General features: G+C 34.6%; 2 protein-coding genes across 2 annotated transcripts; one reads left to right on the forward strand and one right to left on the reverse strand.

Annotated features, from left to right (window-relative positions):
- Positions 1–1,629: 1,629 nt before the first annotated feature.
- LOC138335657 (uncharacterized) lies at positions 1,630–2,323 on the reverse strand. Its single transcript, XM_069284821.1, has 2 exons — positions 2,137–2,323; positions 1,630–1,901 (listed from the first exon to the last, which is right to left on the reverse strand). Exons 1-2 carry the CDS (start codon positions 2,321–2,323, stop codon positions 1,630–1,632), a joined length of 459 nt encoding a protein of 152 aa, XP_069140922.1.
- Positions 2,324–3,639: 1,316 nt separating this feature from the next.
- On the forward strand, positions 3,640–20,312 carry LOC138334274 (TM2 domain-containing protein amaretto-like). The gene is made up of 5 exons (XM_069282912.1): positions 3,640–3,937; positions 5,387–5,474; positions 8,254–8,369; positions 15,165–15,253; positions 19,395–20,312. The coding sequence occupies exons 1-5, from the start codon at positions 3,771–3,773 to the stop codon at positions 19,517–19,519; spliced, it is 585 nt and encodes a 194-aa protein (XP_069139013.1). The 5' UTR covers positions 3,640–3,770; the 3' UTR covers positions 19,520–20,312.
- Positions 20,313–20,315: the final 3 nt, after the last annotated feature.

The raw sequence follows: 20,315 nt of genomic DNA on the forward strand, positions 1-20,315 counted from the left end.
ATGAAAATGTAAAATCATGTGTGAAATACAATAGTCATATATCAGAATATTTTGATAACAAAATCGGTCTCTTCCAAGGCGAAGTTCTCTCACCAATTTTATACAGTCTTTTTGTGAATGATTGTGAAATGAATTTTATAAAAAAAAGTTGTCAACCGGTTGAAATTGGTATGATATCCCTGTTTTACTTATGTGCGCGGACGATACAGTGCTTATTGCAGAAAGTCCGCATGCTTTACAAACTATGTTGGATGCAGTGTTTTTGTATAATAATGAATGGAAGCTTACACTTAATGTAGAAAAAAATAAAATTGTAGTTTTTAGAAATGGTGGTATTGTAAGACAAGAAGAAAAATGGTTTTACAACCATAAAGAAGTAGAAGTGGTAGATGATTTTAACTATCTAGGTATGCTTGCAAGATACAAGATACAAGAAACTTTATTTAGTGTCGAATATATAAAAACATGGTAACATAAGCTCGGTCGAGCTTGTATTTCGACAAAACAAAGTATATTGTATATATAACAGAAAATTAAAACTAAAGCATCACAGTTGTCAGTAATTATAAGTACAGGCACTACATAAGCTATCACAGAATTTTTCACAAATTTATATTAAAAGGGGTGACAACACAAGCAACAAAGCAAACCAAAATAAAAATAAAATAAAGACATAAAGACATGTGTTACACCACAGGATGCAGGGAGACATTAAGAACAAAGTTTACACTTACAGTCCGGGCCGTCCCACTTACGGAGCAGCCTCCGAAACTCTGCATAGTTTTCAACCTTACGCAGGTCATTTGGGAGGCTGTTCCATATGCGGGACGCCTCGTACCTGAATGATTTCTTACCATACCTGGTGGTGTTAACTCTGGGTAGGTTTGCTTTGTTTTCAGATCTGAAATTATAAGTGTTTTCTTGTTTTTTAATAAGGTTACGTATGTAGTCAGGAGCAATATTGTTAAAAATTTTAAAAACCTCACAGGCCATATTTTAATCCTGTGGAAATGTAAAAAAGACAAATTTGATCCGGCTAGCAGTTCTTTAAGGTTAGAGGTGTGGTCATTATGAATGAATCGCAAGCCCCTCTCTTGCACTCGTTCGATTTTTCTAGTTGCAGAAATACTGCAGAAATGCCAAAAAAGGGGACAATAGTCAAAGTTTGATAAAACAAAACATTTGTAAATTAAAATTTTGGTTGCTTTAGGTAAAAAATGTCCGATCCTTTTCAGAACTGCTAGTTGCTTAGATGCTTTCCTGCATATATCTGAAATATGTTTATCAAATTTTAAAAGATGGTCGATTTCGATACCTAAAAGTTTAACACTATCTTCACAAACAATTTCAGTGTTAGAGATATTAAAATGTTTCACAGTGTTCTTACCCAGAGAGATAGCCTGAAATTTCTCTGGATTTGCCTTCATTCCATTTATGTCAAACCACTTAATTAAAACACTGGCTTCATCTTCTAAAACTTTCTTAAGATTGTTTATATTTTGACTAAAATAACCTAGGGTATTGTCGTCGGCATAGTTATATAATGAGGCTTCTTTGATGAAATAAAATATATCATTGATAAAAATGTTAAAAATCAAAGGCCCCAGTATCGAGCCCTGGGGGACGCCTTTAATGAGGGACACCCACTCGCTGGTGATGCCCCCCCAAACCAACCCTCTGCTTCCTGTTCCCCAGGTAGCTACCCATCAGACGAACAGCATCACCCGATGCCCCATAAGTTTGCAGCTTCCTGAGGAACAGGTCATGCGGAAGACAGTCGAAGGCCTTGGAGAGATCCATCAAAATAGCCCCAACCTGGTTGCGGCAATCCAAGGCCTGTCTCCAGTCCTCCAGCATGCGCAGCAGAGTGGTTTGGCACCCAAAGCCCGATCTGTAAGCAGCTAAAAAAGGATGGAAGATATCTTTAAAAAAGGATGACAGCTGATCATGCAGAATTCTTTCGAAGATTTTAGAGATGCTAGGAAGTATGCTCACTGGTCTATAATTACTTTTGTCTAAAGGGTCGTTTTTTTAATACTGGTGTTACTTGAGCATATTTTAATTGATCCGGAAAGGTACAGTGGGATATAGAAAAATTTAGAAGATCCGAAAGAATTGGGCTAATAGAATCATTACACGACTTCAGAATTCTGCATGATATGCCGTCATCCCCTGTGGCTTTCTTCTTTTTCAGTTTCGTAATAACCTTTGACACATCTTTATTTTCCACTCGAGAGAAAGTAAAATTGGAGGTACTGGTAGGGTTTACGTGATCTTCAATGTTAACAATACTTTCATGAGTATCAAAATTTCTGTCTACCATGTTTTGTCCTATGTTCTCAGCCACAGTGCTAAAATATGACTTAAAAATTTCACAGACTTTGGCTTGTTCGCTTAAAACTTGATCTCCATCACATAGTATAATATTGTTGTCCCCCTTGACAACTTTCTTCGATAAAAAAGGTTTGATGGTAGGCCAAAAATCTTTACACTGTGGACCTTCCCCACATCGAGCTTTGAAGTATTCTGAAATGGATTGCTTTTTTAATTTATTCACAAAATTTCTCTGTTTCCGGTAGCATTCCCAGTTTTTGGTAGTTTTAGAATTTCGATATTTATTAAAGCTCATACGTTTTTTGTAAATAGCTCGTCTGAGGTTTCCATTCATGTAAGGTAATTTATTTGGTCTGTTACGCCTCTCTTTAATAGGAGCATGATCATCAATGACATCCTTTAAAAGTTTCTCATGAGCCCAATACACATCATTTGGGTCATCAAAAATATAACAGACAGAAAAAGGTATTTTATTTACATCATTGTTAAAATTTTCTTCATCAAAATGATTTTTTTCTTTTCTTTTTAATTATGATGGTAAATTTAACAAAACTCAACAACATGTAGCTGAAAAGGGCAGAAAAGCGTATTTTGCATTATCAAATAAATTAAAAAGTCATAGTTTAAGGACAGAACCATTATGTTCAGTATTTGACACTTACGTAAGTAGTGTATTAGGTTATGCATATGAAGTATGGGGTTTTCATAGAGCACTTGAGGTTGAAAAAGTACATGTTAGTTTTTGTAAAAGAATTCTAGGCGTCGGTAAAAACACTTGTAACGATCTTGTATACTATGAGTTAGGTAGATTGCCTATATATGCATATTATCCGGAAAATGAAAATATTGAAATACTGGGTAAAACTTAAAGAAACCGATAATTGTATATTAAAAGCATGTTATGAGCAAAGAATATTAGATAATGATGATTGGATCATGAATGTACAAGCCGAACTGAATAAGCTAGGATTGGGGTATTTGTGGAATAGTACGTATGAGAGTAATATTGTATATAAACTAATTGAACAAAAAATTTTTGATGTATGTACTCAAGAAATTTTATACAGGATACAGAATTCCTCAAAAGGAATTTTATATCAACATCTAGTAGACAATTTTGGTTTACAATATTATTTAAAGAAACCCACTGATCAAAAGTATAAAAACAGTATTACAAGTATTAATTTAAATTTAAAATATATCCGGAATAGGAAGTGCATTACGTTACTATTACTAGTATTAACGCTGTTTTCTGGCTCACAAAGATGTTTGTAATGTGAAATTGTATACTAGAACCTACTCAAGCGTTTCAACGACATCGATGGTATAGGAAATGAACAACAAAAACATTTTACTAAACCGATCTGCTAACTGTCTCATCTGAAGTGACGAATTATGATTAAGAGGTCATGATGTCTTGAACAGATGTTAAGTCGATGATGTCATCACTCGCTTTAGCACTGCTTCTATTTGCCGGGTCCTTGTTTGGTGATTCTGAGGGAGAAACGGCTGGAAATGCAACGTGCAATGATGGAGAGTCAGGAGACTGTGACAACGGCGAACAATACAACCCACTGTCACCTTTAGTATTGTGTAAAAACTTGTAAGTCAATGAGAATATTGGGGAATAGATTGGGTACTTAAATTTTATAAATGGGTAAAACATACCAATACAATACAATACATAATACAATTTATTTTATTAAAGTGTCACATGTCAATTTACGTAAAACAACAAAGTACTGTACAAAATATTCAAATTTAAAATTGACACCCAGTCTATAACATAAAGGCTTATGAGACACTGATATCTATAGTTTGTACTTAAAAATTCATTTTTCTACTTACCTGTCATTGGCTGTCAACCCTCCCGTATTCTTCGAGAGTCTTCTGGAATATCAAGACACACCAAGGAATCTCCCACACTCGCTAAATCTCCCGGTATGCCCCGTTTTCCGCCATTCTTATTATGGGGGAAAACGGGATATTCCATGGTGTGTCTTGAAATTCCGGGAGGGTGGACAGGTATGCAATTTCTGCGCAGTGTGAATCCTGCCTCGATTGTTAGAGGTTAGACCCGACGTTATGATCAAATGGGTCTTCTCGTACTATACCTCTAACATTGTTGGAGAATTCATCCTCATGTTCTGATGAAAAAGATGTAAAATCCAAGTTTTCCAATTGAAATATGCCACATATCTTGTTGTTTATGAGCCGACTAAGGACTTTTTGCACATGGTCAATTTTGCAAGGGATCGTCATGCTCCAAACACACCTGTGGTCTGAATCTTAATCAGGTGGATGCTTATCTGCAGACAACACAGCGATGCCATATTCGATTGACTTGCTATAGGTTGTTTTTTTTTTTTTTTATGAAGGAATAGTGATTACAAATACAAAATAATTGCAACAATGGAATTTTTAAAAATCGCCTGAAAATGAGCAAGTAGGCAAACATTATTCATATCACTGACTTACATGTTTCATCATCCATGTTTTCATACTGCATGAGAAATATGTGACCAGACCTCGCCTGTTTGTTTACATTTGTCCACTATACAGGTAGTCAGATTTGGATATATAGCCAAATCTAGCTATATAGCCAGATTTAGCGGTGCTACCAGACCTGTTAAGATAAAATCAAAAATTGAAACACAGTAGTAGGCCCCACTAGACAGTTGGGAACACTCCCGTTTATTTTGCATTTGAGTAACTGTCCTGCATTTGAATAATCAATATTTACCAAAATGCAGGATTCTGTGAAATAAAAATGCATAAACTTGCTTTAAACATTTTTATCACATAACTTTTACATGACACCATCACTAGTACAACTTACTTCATTAATATGACTGAAGGCAAGGCCTTAAAGAGGGTGCAGGCAGATGTTTAAAAAGTGCAATTTATTGGAATAAACATGGACACCTGCAAGCCTTGACAAGCCTCGGGTTGGCATGTCAAAATCTTTCACTCAGGTTGAGATATTCCTGTCCACTTGACAGAATTATATTAGATTGTATTAGTCTTAAAGTGCTGCATTGTTTTTCTTCAGACCTTTGGACTTTCTCAACTGTAGTGAACCTCTGGACTTAGGAGGGAATGAGACCAAAAGGAAGGAGCTAGGCTATGGCTGTACTAAAGTAAGTCTCTCATCATTAAGAGATTGAAATAGGTTCTGATACAGCGATATTTCTGATTGTGTATCAAAACAACTTGTAACAGTAAAAAGTGTGGATCCACTTACAGTATCATTGTGAATGTAACACTTTGATAGACTAGAAGTTTGGGAAGTAGGCGGGGCCAGTGTTCATCAGTGTTTTTTAAGTTTTTACCAAAGATACACATAATTGCACAATACCAGAAAAAAAGAAAGATTTGCTGATTTGTTTCTCTCTTCTTTCTGCCTACATATAACCTAAATTTTAATTTAGTTGAAAATATGTGTTTTGCAAACTGAAATCTGTAATGAAACAGCAACAATATATGTACATGTATATTAACATTTGCTTAGGTAATCTCAAAGTATGATTTTCTGAAGCTTTTCATGAAATATCATTGGCAGACATGCAACATTACTATCAAAATATAGATATTTGAATGTTGAAAGTGTTAAAACTGTTAGAGGATGTTTTGAATATTCTGAGAGTTCTACATTTACAAATTTTCAGATTATTTATATACTGTATGATATGTATCAAAATACCATATCCAACCCTATAAACGCCCCTCACCCTTTTTGAGGCCTCATTTTCAATTGGCCAGACATAAATAAAGACCAAAACCTTACAAAACTTTATAGATTTGCATTAATTTTGTCTTCTCAGCCTCTATACATTTTTTTCAAATTTCAAAACGCCCTGGGCGCTTATTAAGTCGAATATGGTATTAGATATTTAGATGGTGAATGTGTTGAAAACTGTTAGAGAAAGTTTTGAATATTCATATACAGCAGCAAAAAATGGTTTGAACTGGTTTTAATAAACTTTCATAAAACATTTTCGCTTTGGTGTTACAGTGCTGTATTAGCGTTTTAATTTCTAGGTCAAATTTCAAATACCGTTGAAATTGATACATGTATATGGTAATAAATTGTTATTTTCCTATTTTATGTAACACATACAAAATGTAAACAAATTTGGTATCAAATTGAATGCTGCGTTTAGCGAGCGTGAACATTTGAATAGTATCTAAACAATTGCAAAGCAAATTGATAAAGAAATAAAGGATTTTTACTGGCAAGCATTGGTACCACCTACTGGCAAAACTTCTAGTCAATCAATGCAAAGTGTTACACTCATACCGATACTGTTCCCTGGTTGATCGGCAAATTAGAAACGTTTTGAAAACTGATTGTCGCCGAGCTGTGTGGGAAATCAAGGGGATCCAAACTATATACTGTTACAAGTTTGCTAAATAATAAGGTATGACTGTAGTAAAAACCATGATGTTCAGCATTTATTCTTCTGGTAACGTTGTAAATCATTTATGATAATACAAAATTGCATGCTCCATCATATCATCTAATATCGTTCAGGAAGTATTGTTCAAATCATTTATTATTTTGTTGTATTGTTTAGATTAGAATATTAACTTCAGCAACATTAATAATGTATTCCTCCTTTTAGTAAATACTGCAATCTTTTTGTACTTATATGTGCAATTAAAGTTATATGTGCCGTATTTTTCATACTCACGAATCAAGATAAGCTTTTAATATGTTATTCATCACCAAAAGTTATTAACATTTTGAAAATTACAGTACTTTCAATGCATTGGTTTTAATTTCACAACTATAAATAAGAGCAGAAAATGATTTTTAGCAGTACTGCCAAAAATCATTATATGTACATCTATAGTAAAGCGAAATGAGTACCTACGGTCAGACCATGAAGCCAAATTGTGGTCAACAATTTCATTTCACATATTTACAATGTTATTAGTAATTATAAAGCGATTTCTGCAGGAAAGTTTCCATCTAAATATACATAAGGCATAAAAAACAACAATTTTCCAGTACATAATTTCTGTCTTGTAACTAACGTTTATAAGGCATTTGAAGCCATCTGAATGATTTTCATGGCTTAATTAATCAAACCTTGTGATTTTCAATAGATTAACGAAGAAAAATCAACATGCCAAAATTTTCGCCCAGTTACGGCATATATTACTTTAGCTGCAATATTGTAGCTCAAAAGACTTTTGGACAGAAAATGATGTCGTCTTTAGAGCTACAATTGGTGCCTATTACTGCTAATGGAGCAAAGTAATGATTATGCAAACCATTATAAAACGTCTGTTTGCATTATATCGTACTTGTTTGATATTGCTTACCTGCTCGACAATAAAATTGAACCACATAAAATATCAAATTCTCATCGAGGCATTATTTTTTTTACATAATACATATGAAGGTCTTTCTGAAGGGAATTTATATGGCAAGTCCACAAATTGTGAATTTGACGTCTTGTGAGCGGAACGGTAGATATAAAGAATGGTAGTTATGTTTGTTTTGGACAGAAATAATATGTAAATGCATGTATACGCATAAGATAATCTAAAACCGACAAAAAAGTATAGAAAACTGTGCCCGAGTGATTTTCGGAGGGAGTGCTCCACTACAACACATAGGGACCAATTCGTACCCGGCCGAATGGTATAGTAGGCCGGGTACGTTTATTCGTTCTAATATAACTTTAAAGATTACAAATTGTAAACTGAGCAATACTTTTTTCTAAGAAGTCACTATGTCATTGTTTAGCTCATATACCATGTAATTTCAAACATAAATTGAAATATGACTTGATATAAAAGATAGAAACATTCATGTGTATAAAATAGAGTTTTTAAACCATTGTAAATGCCTGTTACATGTACAATAAATATGATAAACATAAATATCTCTACTGTTCCTACATTCAGTATGGGGGAGAGCGGTATGAAGATGTTCAGAAGACAGGAGTGATGTGTGATGTCTTACCAGGCATTGAGTGCTTCGGTAAACGGACATTTATACGTGAAGGATTTCCTTGTATAAAGTGAGTAAGTTGTATAACCCTGGTAGCTCGAACCGCTTTCCTCGAATACCCCCATTTGTTCAACTAATTGCATTGTCCCAACCGTGCTTGAACAGCTATCAATCAAATACGCCTTATTCCTCGAACAGAAATATATCGCTGTTTGATCAAATACATAGTATAAAACCATATATTCATCAAACACAGTAATTAAAATATCATTGACATGCATTTTTGTCATAGTTTGGGACAAGACATTTTGACTATCGATGACCAATCATGACCAACCTCTGATTAGTTGAATACTCTGTATTCCTTGACCTATTGATCTGGTCCCCTGTAGTTTGAGTTATAGGGGTTTTACTGTATTCCTTGACCTATTGATCTGGTCCCCTGCAGTTCAAGTTAAAGGGGTTTTACTGTATTCCTAGAACTATTGATCTGGTCCCCTGCAGTTCGAGTTAAAGGGGTTTTACTGTATTCCTCGAACTATTGACCGGGTCCGCGCTGTTACAGGGGTTTTACTCTATGTTTGTACACTCAGGATATCTATACGAGCATACCTGTATTAGTATATCACACGACATCTATAGTGAGTATGTTTGTACACCCAGGACATATATACAAATATACCTGTATCAGTATATCACACGACATTTATAGTGAGTATGTTTGTACACTCAGGACATATATACAAGCATACCTGTATTAGTATATCACACGACATTTATAGTGAGTATGTTTGTACACTCAGGATATCTATACAAGCATACCTGTATTAGTATATCACACGATTTGTACACTCAGGACATATATACAAGCATACCTGTATTAGTATATCACACGACATTTATAGTGAGTATGTTTGTACACTCAGGACATATATACAAGCATACCTGTATTAGTATATCACACGACATTTATAGTGAGTATGTTTGTACACTCAGGATATATATACAAGTATACCTGTATTAGTATATCACACGACATTTATAGTGAGTATGTTTGTACACTCAGGACATATATACAAGCATACCTTATGTATTAGTAATCACACAAACTGTATTTATATCACGACATTATAGTGAGTATGTTTGTACACTCAGGACATATATACAAGTATACCTGTATTAGTATATCACACGACATTTATAGTGAGTATGTTTGTACACTCAGGACATATATACAAGCATACCTGTATTAGTATATCACACGATTTGTACACTCAGGACATATATACAAGCATACCTGTATTAGTATATCACACGATTTGTACACTCAGGACATATATACAAGCATACCTGTATTAGTATATCACACGACATTTATAGTGAGTATGTTTGTACACTCAGGACATATATACAAGTATACCTGTATTAGTATATCACACGACATTTATAGTGAGTATGTTTGTACACTCAGGACATATATACAAGCATACCTGTATTAGTATATCACACGACATTTATAGTGAGTATGTTTGTACACTCAGGACATATATACAAGTATACCTGTATTAGTATATCACACGACATTTATAGTGAGTATGTTTGTACACTCAGGACATATATACAAGTATACCTGTATTAGTATATCACACGACATTTATAGTGAGTATGTTTGTACACTCAGGACATATATACAAGTATACCTGTATTAGTATATCACACGACATTTATAGTGAGTATGTTTGTACACTCAGGACATATATACAAGCATACCTGTATTAGTATATCACACGACATTTATAGTGAGTATGTTTGTACACTCAGGACATATATACAAGTATACCTGTATTAGTATATCACACGACATTTATAGTGAGTATGTTTGTACACTCAGGACATATATACAAGCATACCTGTATTAGTATATCACACGACATTTATAGTGAGTATGTTTGTACACTCAGGACATATATACAAGCATACCTGTATTAGTATATCACACAACATTTATAGTGAGTATGTTTGTACACTCAGGACATATATACAAGTATACCTGTATTAGTATACACACGACATTTATAGTGATATGTTTGTACACTCAGGACATATATACAAGCATACCTGTATTAGTATATCACACGACATTTATAGTGAGTATGTTTGTACACTCAGGATATCTATACAAGCATACCTGTATTAGTATATCACACGACATTTATAGTGAGTATGTTTGTACACTCAGGACATATATACAAGCATACCTGTATTAGTATATCACACGACATTTATAGTGAGTATGTTTGTACACTCAGGACATATATACAAGCATACCTGTATTAGTATATCACACGACATTTATAGTGAGTATGTTTGTACACTCAGGACATATATACAAGCATACCTGTATTAGTATATCACACGACATTTATAGTGAGTATGTTTGTACACTCAGGACATATATACAAGCATACCTGTATTAGTATATCACACACATTTATAGTGAGTATGTTTGTACACTCAGGACATATATACAAGCATACCTGTATTAGTATATCACACGACATTTATAGTGAGTATGTTTGTACACTCAGGACATATATACAAGCATACCTGTATTAGTATATCACACGACATTTATAGTGAGTATGTTTGTACACTCAGGACATATATACAAGCATACCTGTATTAGTATATCACACACGACATTTATAGTGAGTATGTTTGTACACTCAGGACATATATACAAGCATACCTGTATTAGTATATCACACGACATTTATAGTGAGTATGTTTGTACACTCAGGACATATATACAAGCATACCTGTATTAGTATATCACACGACATTTATAGTGAGTATGTTTGTACACTCAGGACATATATACAAGTATACCTGTATTAGTATATCACACGACATTTATAGTGAGTATGTTTGTACACTCAGGACATATATACAAGCATACCTGTATTAGTATATCACACGACATTTATAGTGAGTATGTTTGTACACTCAGGACATATACAAGCATACCTGTATTAGTATATCACACGATTTGTACACTCAGGACATATATACAAGCATACCTGTATTAGTATATCACACACATTTATAGTGAGTATGTTTGTACACTCAGGACATATATACAAGCATACCTGTATTAGTATATCACACAACATTTATAGTGAGTATGTTTGTACACTCAGGACATATATACAAGCATACCTGTATTAGTATATCACACGACATTTATAGTGAGTATGTTTGTACACTCAGGACATATATACAAGCATACCTGTATTAGTATATCACACGACATTTATAGTGAGTATGTTTGTACACTCAGGACATATATACAAGCATACCTGTATTAGTATATCACACGACATTTATAGTGAGTATGTTTGTACACTCAGGACATATATACAAGCATACCTGTATTAGTATATCATACGACATTTATAGTGAGTATTGTTTGTACACTCAGGACATATATACAAGCATACCTGTATTAGTATATCACACGACATTATATGGTATGTTTGTACACTCAGGACATATATACAAGTATACCTGTATTAGTATATCACACGACATTTATAGTGAGTATGTTTGTACACTCAGGACATATATACAAGTATACCTGTATTAGTATATCACACAACATTTATAGTGAGTATGTTTGTACACTCAGGACATATATACAAGCATACCTGTATTAGTATATCACACGACATTTATAGTGAGTATGTTTGTACACTCAGGACATATATACAAGCATACCTGTATTAGTATATCACACGATTTGTATGTTTGTACACTCAGGACATATATACAAGCATACCTGTATTAGTATATCACACGACATTTATAGTGAGTATGTTTGTACACTCAGGACATATATACAAGCATACCTGTATTAGTATATCACACGACATTTATAGTGAGTATGTTTGTACACTCAGGACATATATACAAGTATACCTGTATTAGTATATCACACGACATTTATAGTGAGTATGTTTGTACACTCAGGACATATATACAAGCATACCTGTATTAGTATATCACACACATTTATAGTGAGTATGTTTGTACACTCAGGACATATATACAAGTATACCTGTATTAGTATATCACACAACATTATAGTGAGTATTTTGTACACTCAGGACATATATACAAGCATACCTGTATTAGTATATCACACGACATTTATAGTAGTATGTTGTACACTCAGGACATATATACAAGCATACCTGTATTAGTATATCACACGACATTTATAGTGAGTATGTTTGTACACTCAGGACATATATACAAGCATACCTGTATTAGTATATCACACGACATTTATAGTGAGTATGTTTGTACACTCAGGACATTATATACAAGATATCAATACCTGTATTAGTATATCACACAGGACATATATTATACTGTATTGAGTATGTTTGTACACTCAGGACATATATACAAGCATACCTGTATTAGTATATCACACGACATTTATAGTGAGTATGTTTGTACACTCAGGACATATATACAAGTATACCTGTATTAGTATATCACACGACATTTATAGTGAGTATGTTTGTACATCAGGACATATATACAAGCATACCTGTATTAGTATGTGAATGTTTGTACACTCAGGACATATATACAAGATACCTGTATGTATATCAACACATTATTGAGTATTTTGTACACTCAGGAATATATCACATACTGTATTAGTTATCACACACATTTATAGTGAGTATGTTTGTACACTCAGGACATATATACAAGTATACCTGTATTAGTATATCACACGACATTTATAGTGAGTATGTTTGTACACTCAGGACATATATACAAGTATACCTGTATTAGTATATCACACGACATTTATAGTGAGTATGTTTGTACACTCAGGACATATATACAAGCATACCTGTATTAGTATATCACACGATTTGTACACTCAGGACATATATACAAGCATACCTGTATTAGTATATCACACGACATTTATAGTGAGTATGTTTGTACACTCAGGACATATATACAAGCATACCTGTATTAGTATATCACACGACATTTATAGTGAGTATGTTTGTACACTCAGGACATATATACAAGTATACCTGTATTAGTATATCACACGACATTTATAGTGAGTATGTTTGTACACTCAGGACATATATACAATATACCTGTATTAGTAGCATCACACGACATTTGTAGGAGATTAGGTATTAACAGCATACCTGTATTAGTATATCACACGACATTTATAGTGAGTATGTTTGTACACTCAGGACATATATACAAGCATACCTGTATTAGTATATCACACGACATTTATAGTGAGTATGTTTGTACACTCAGGATATCTATACAAGCATACCTGTATTAGTATATCACACGACATTTATAGTGAGTATGTTTGTACACTCAGGACATATATACAAGCATACCTGTATTAGTATATCACACGACATTTATAGTGAGTATGTTTGTACACTCAGGACATATATACAAGCATACCTGTATTAGTATATCACACGACATTTATAGTGAGTATGTTTGTACACTCGGGACATATATACAAGCATACCTGTATTAGTATATCACACAACATTTATAGTGAGTATAAGTGTATATCTCTTATGTTTCCTCAATTTTTTTGTGAGAACTTACGATCCCATTGTTTGATCCAATTCAAACTTCTTAGGCATGTAACAGAAGTGCTTGATTGGGATTGTTTTCAAGGTCTGAAAATTACTTTTACTAAAATAGCAATTCCTGTCCATCAGTGGGAAAACAAAATTTTTCTTATTTTAATAAGTGATAAAACACAAACTTCTTTTTTATAAAAGTTGCGTGCTAGTGATTCATTTTAGGTCATCATGAACTGTTCATCGTCGTGCGCCGTCAGCCGTGCGTAAACTTTTCATTCAAACGATGTCTTCTCTTAAAAAAAAAGCCCAGGATACTCATATTGGGCCTACGGCATACTGGCATGAAGGGCTACTTAGTATGTTCAAATGAATGACCTCAACCATCATTTAAAGTCACAGGCTTAGAGACCTTACATTGGGCCTGTGACATGCTTGAATGAAGGGCTACCAAGTTTGTTCAAATAAATGACCTTGATCTTCATTCAAGGTCACAGGGATCAAATAGGCTAAAATATTTCAACTACTTCTTATGAATAACTAAGAGGCCTAGAGACCTGATTTTGGACTTATAGCATGGTAGGGATCAAGGGACACCATCTTTCTTCAAGGTCTAATTTATCAAATATATCAGAACCTGGACTTCCTCTATTAAGAGTTCTTTTGTATTGCTTTCATTGTTTACCACTACTATATATACTTGTATTGTGACTATAGTCAGATGACAATTAAGGCCCACAGGCCTCTTGTTTCATGTTGGAAGGTCAAATGTGTTTAATATAACTGAAGTTTTTTAAAATGTGTTTCAGTGCATTAAATTAAATTTATGACCAACTTTTAGCAATGGCTTTCACTGAAACTTACTACAATGTAACAGTAGTTTGAAATGTATCAGTTACCTCCCTTTAAACACTATCCAATGGATCTAGATAGACCACATCATCCTATTTCAGGGGTTACTATCACTGTTGTTATATCCACCTCTGAAATATTTCATAGCAAACTTGAAGTAAATCAGAAGGTGTAAATTAAGCAATCACAGGCCTGTAGAGACTTTCATTGTAGGTTACTAAAACACTCACGCCAAACTTCAAAGTCTCACAGTCAACCGAAGTGTATGCTATTCAATTCTTTTGATGTACATCAAAGGACAAAACTAAATAACATATAAAACGGAAATAAAATTAATTTTCTGTCTTTTTCAGGTATAATGGCCATTATTTTGTGACAACTTTGATATATTCTGTTTTACTTGGATTCCTTGGAATGGACAGATTCTGTCTTTGTCATACAGGTAAATTTTCCATTGATAGAATAGTGTACGCCATGGCTATAATCTAGGTCACTGTTTGTCATGCCTTATAAAGGTCACTGTTTGTCATGCCTTATAAAGGTTAGTTTGTCATGCCTTATAAAGGTCACTGTTTGTCATGCCATATAAAGGTCACTGTTTGTCATGCCTTATAAAGGTCACTGTTTGTCATGCCATATAAAGGTCACTGTTTGTCATATCATATAAATGTCACTGTTTGTCATGCTTTATAAAGATCACTGTTTGTCATGTCTTATAAAGGTCACTGTTTGTCATGCCTTATAAAGGTCACCGTTTGTCGTGCCTTATAAAGGTCACTGTTTAACATGCCTTATAAAGGTCACTGTTTGTCATGCCTTATAAAGGTCACTGTTTGTCATGCCTTATAAAGGTCACTGTTTGTCATGCCTTATAAAGATCACTGTTTGTCATCCATATGTCACTGTTTGTCATAATATAAATGTCACTGTTTGTCATGCTTTATAAAGTATCACTGTTTGTCAATCTTATAAAGGTCACTGTTTGTCATGCTTTATAAAGGTCACTGTTTGTGTGCCTTATAAAGGTCCACTGTTTGTCCATGCCTTATAGGTCACTGTTTTGTCATGCCATATAAATGTCACTGTTTGTCATGCCTTATAAAGGTCACCGTTTGTGCCTTATAAAGGTCACTGTTTGTCCGATGCCTTATAAAGGTCACTGTTTGTCATGCCTTATAAAGGTCACTGTTTGTCATGTCCTATATAAAGGTCACTGTTTGTCATGTCTTATAAAGGTCACCGTTTGTCGTGCCTTATAAAGGTCACTGTTTGTCATGCCTTATAAAGGTCACTGTTTGTCATATCTTATAAAGTCACTGTTTGTCATGCCTTATAAATTGTCACTGTTTGTCATGCCTTATAAAGGTCACTGTTTGTCATGCCTTATAAAGGTCACTGTTTGTCATGCCTTATAAAGGTCACTGTTTGTCATGCCTTATAAAGGTCACTGTTTGTCATGCCTTATAAAGGTCACTGTTTGTCATGCCTTATAAAGGTCACTGTTTGTCATGCCTTATAAAGGTCACTGTTTGTCATGCCTTATAAAGGTCACCTGTTTGTCATGCCTTTTGTCACTGTTTGCATGCCTTATAAAGGTCACCGTTTGTCATGCCTTATAAAGGTCACTGTTTGTCATGCCATATAAAGGTCACTGTTTGTCATGCCATATAAAGGTCACTGTTTGTCATGCCTTATAAAGGTCACTGTTTGTCATGCCTTATAAAGGTCACTGTTTGTCATGCCTTATAAAGGTCACTGTTTGTCATGCCTTATAAAGGTCACTGTTTGTCATAGGTCTTATAAATGTCACTGTTTGTCATGCCTTATAAAGGTCACTGTTTGTCATGCCTTATAAAGGTCACTGTTTGTCATGCCATATAAATGTCACTGTTTGTCATGTCTTATAAAGGTCACCTGTTTGTCGTGCCTTATAAAGGTCACTGTTTGTCATGCCATATAAAGGTCACTGTTTGTCATATCTTATAAAGTCACTGTTTGTCATGCCTTATAAAGGTCACTGTTTAACATGCCTTATAAAGGTCACTGTTTGTCATGCCTTATAAAGGTCACTGTTTGTCATGCCTTATAAAGGTCACTGTTTGTCATGCCTTATAAAGGTCACTGTTTGTCATGCCTTATAAAGGTCACTGTTTGTCATTCATATAAAGGTCACTGTTTGTCATGCTTTATAAAGATCACTGTTTGTCATGCCTTATAAAGGTCACTGTTTGTCATGCCTTATGTCACCGTTTGTGTGTTTCATATAAAGGTCACTGTTTGTCATGCCTTATAAAGGTCACTGTTTGTCATGCCTTATAAAGGTCACTGTTTGTCATGCCTTATAAAATGTCACTGTTTGTCACTTATTGTCACGTTTGTCTGCCTTATAAAGGTCACTGTTTGTCATGCCTTATAAAGGTCACTGTTTGTCATGCCTTATAAAGTCACTGTTTGTCATGCCTTATAAATGTCACTGTTGTCATATATAAGGTCACTGTTTGTCATGCCTTATAAAGGTCACTGTTTGTCATATCTTTATAAAGGTCACTGTTTGTCATGCCTTATAAAGGTCACTGTTTGTCATATCTTATAAAGGTCACACTGTTTGTCATGCCTTATAAAGGTCACTGTTTGTAATGCCTTATAAAGGTCACTGTTTGTCATGCCTTATAAAGGTCACTGTTTGTCATGCCTTATAAAGGTCACTGTTTGTCATGCCTTATAAAGGTCACGTTTGTCAGCCTTATAAAGGTCACTGTTTGTCATGCCTTATAAAGGTCACTGTTTGTCATGCCTTATAAAGGTCACTGTTTGTCATGCCTTATAAAGGTCACTGTTTGTCATGCCTTATAAAGGTCACTGTTTGTCATGCCTTATAAAGGTCACTGTTTGTCATGCCTTATAAAGGTCACTGTTTGTCATGCCTTATAAAGGTCACTGTTTGTCATGCCTTATAAAGGTCACTGTTTGTCATGCCTTATAAAGGTCACTGTTTGTCATGCCTTATAAAGGTCACTGTTTGTCATGCCTTATAAAGGTCACTGTTTGTCATGCCTTATAAAGGTCACTGTTTGTCATGCCTTATAAAGGTCACTGTTTGTCATGCCTTATAAAGGTCACTGTTTGTCATGCCTTATAAAGGTCACTGTTTGTCATGCCTTATAAAGGTCACTGTTTGTCATGCCTTATAAAGGTCACTGTTTGTCATGCCTTATAAAGGTCACTGTTTGTCATGCCTTATAAAGGTCACAGTTTGTCATGCCTTATAAAGGTCACTGTTTGTCATGCCTTATAAAGGTCACTGTTTGTCATGCCTTATAAAGGTCACTGTTTGTCATGCCTTATAAAGGTCACTGTTTGTCATGCCTTATAAAGGTCACTGTTTGTCATGCCTTATAAAGGTCACTGTTTGTCATGCCTTATAAAGGTCACTGTTTGTCATGCCTTATAAAGGTCACTGTTTGTCATATCTTATAAAGGTCACTGTTTGTCATGCCTTATAAAGGTCACTGTTTGTCATGCCTTATAAAGGTCACTGTTTGTCATGCCTTATAAAGGTCACTGTTTGTCATATCTTATAAAGGTCACTGTTTGTAATGCCTTATAAAGGTCACTGTTTGTCATGCCTTATAAAGGTCACTGTTTGTCATGCCTTATAAAGGTCACTGTTTGTCATGCCTTATAAAGGTCACTGTTTGTCATGCCTTATAAAGGTCACTGTTTGTCATGCCTTATAAAGGTCACTGTTTGTCATGCCTTATAAAGGTCACTGTTTGTCATGCCTTATAAAGGTCACTGTTTGTCATGCCATATAAAGGTCACTGTTTGTCATGCCTTATAAAGGTCACTGTTTGTCATATCTTATAAAGGTCACTGTTTGTGATGCCTTATAAAGGTCACAGTTTGTAATGCCTTATAAAGGTCACTGTTTGTCATGCCTTATAAAGGTCACAGTTTGTCATGCCTTATAAAGGTTACAGTTTGTCATGCCATATAAAGATCACTGTTTGTCATGCCTTATAAAGGTCACTGTTTGTCATACCTTATAAAGGTCACTGTTTGTCATGCCTTATAAAGGTCACTGTTTGTCATGCCTTATAAAGGTCACTGTTTGTCATGTCTTATTAATGTCACAGTTTGTCATGCCTTATAAAGGTCAGTGTTTGTCATGTCTGATTATGATCACTGTTTGAAGTTTTTGATTTAAAGATGTTATTCTGACCAGCTGCCTTCAACATCATGTCTTTTCATAGATACAACATTTGCATCCTGCTGATCAGTGTTAATTGTATTTTTACTGTTTTAGAATTTTTTTATCTTTTTGATAAAATGGGTCTTATTCATGTACTACGTGATACCTGACAACGTTTGTGTGGGACTATTGTTTCTATTGATGATGGAATGATGTCAAAAGATGATATCCTGCACTAATGTAATTTCAGTGGGAATATTACAAAGAGTTACATTCCATCACCACTGGCGATACCAGTCTGCACAAAACTTATCGGGTATCAAGTGATAGGGGATTTAGTCCCATCAAGTATTTTCTACCCTATTGATGATTGCTCCTCTTTTTTCTGTAGGTACAGCTGTCGGCAAACTTCTCACACTAGGTGGCGTTGGTATCTGGTGGATTGTGGACATCATACTGTTGGTGAATGGAATCCTTTTACCAGAGGATGGCAGTAACTGGGTTCCATATTACTGACATTTGGCATTGTGTGAGGGATGGAAGGAAGTCCTACTATATATCAATAACTTTTAAACTTAGCATGTGAAATGACCAGCGCACATGTATACAGAGGTTTTCTATTTTGGATTGTTTTAGATATTACTAAAATGCAAACATTTTCTTCACCCTATATTTTTTGCACGCCATCATCAGAAGGTGGGTATTCAAATCACCTTTCGTCTGTGGTCCGTCCGTAAACAATGCTTGTTAACGCTATTTCTTGAGAAGTGCTTCACGGATATTTCTCAAGTTTTACATGCATAGTTCCCTTGGTCCCTAGGAGTGTCATGCTGATTTTGAGACTGATCGGAAAAACAATATGGCCACCAGGCAGCCATCTTTGATTTTGATAGTTAAAGTTTGTTACCTCTGTTTCTCAGAAAGTTCCTATGTAGCAAGATGGTCGCCAGGCAGCCATCATGGATATTGATAGTTGAAGTTTGTTACCACTATTTCTCAGAGAGTACTGAAGCGATCACTCTCAAATTTTATATGCGTTATGTCATCAAAGTTTGAAAAGCAGGGAAAAGATCCATCTTTTCATTGTCAGACATAGATAATATTTTGGTGGGCACCAAGATACCTCTGGGATCTCTTGTTTACCATCCTACAAATTATCCTTATCTTGTTCATCATCATCATCATCTTCATCATCTTCATCATCACTATCATCATCATCATATCATCTCCATCATCCTTTAATTTGTGTCATGATTAGATTATGAATAGTATGCCACGATTAAATAAAAAAAATCATGATATACTGATAGAT

Source organism: Argopecten irradians, chromosome 11 (genome assembly GCF_041381155.1).
Source record: "Argopecten irradians isolate NY chromosome 11, Ai_NY, whole genome shotgun sequence".
In the NCBI taxonomy this organism is placed as follows: Eukaryota; Metazoa; Mollusca; class Bivalvia; order Pectinida; family Pectinidae; genus Argopecten; species Argopecten irradians.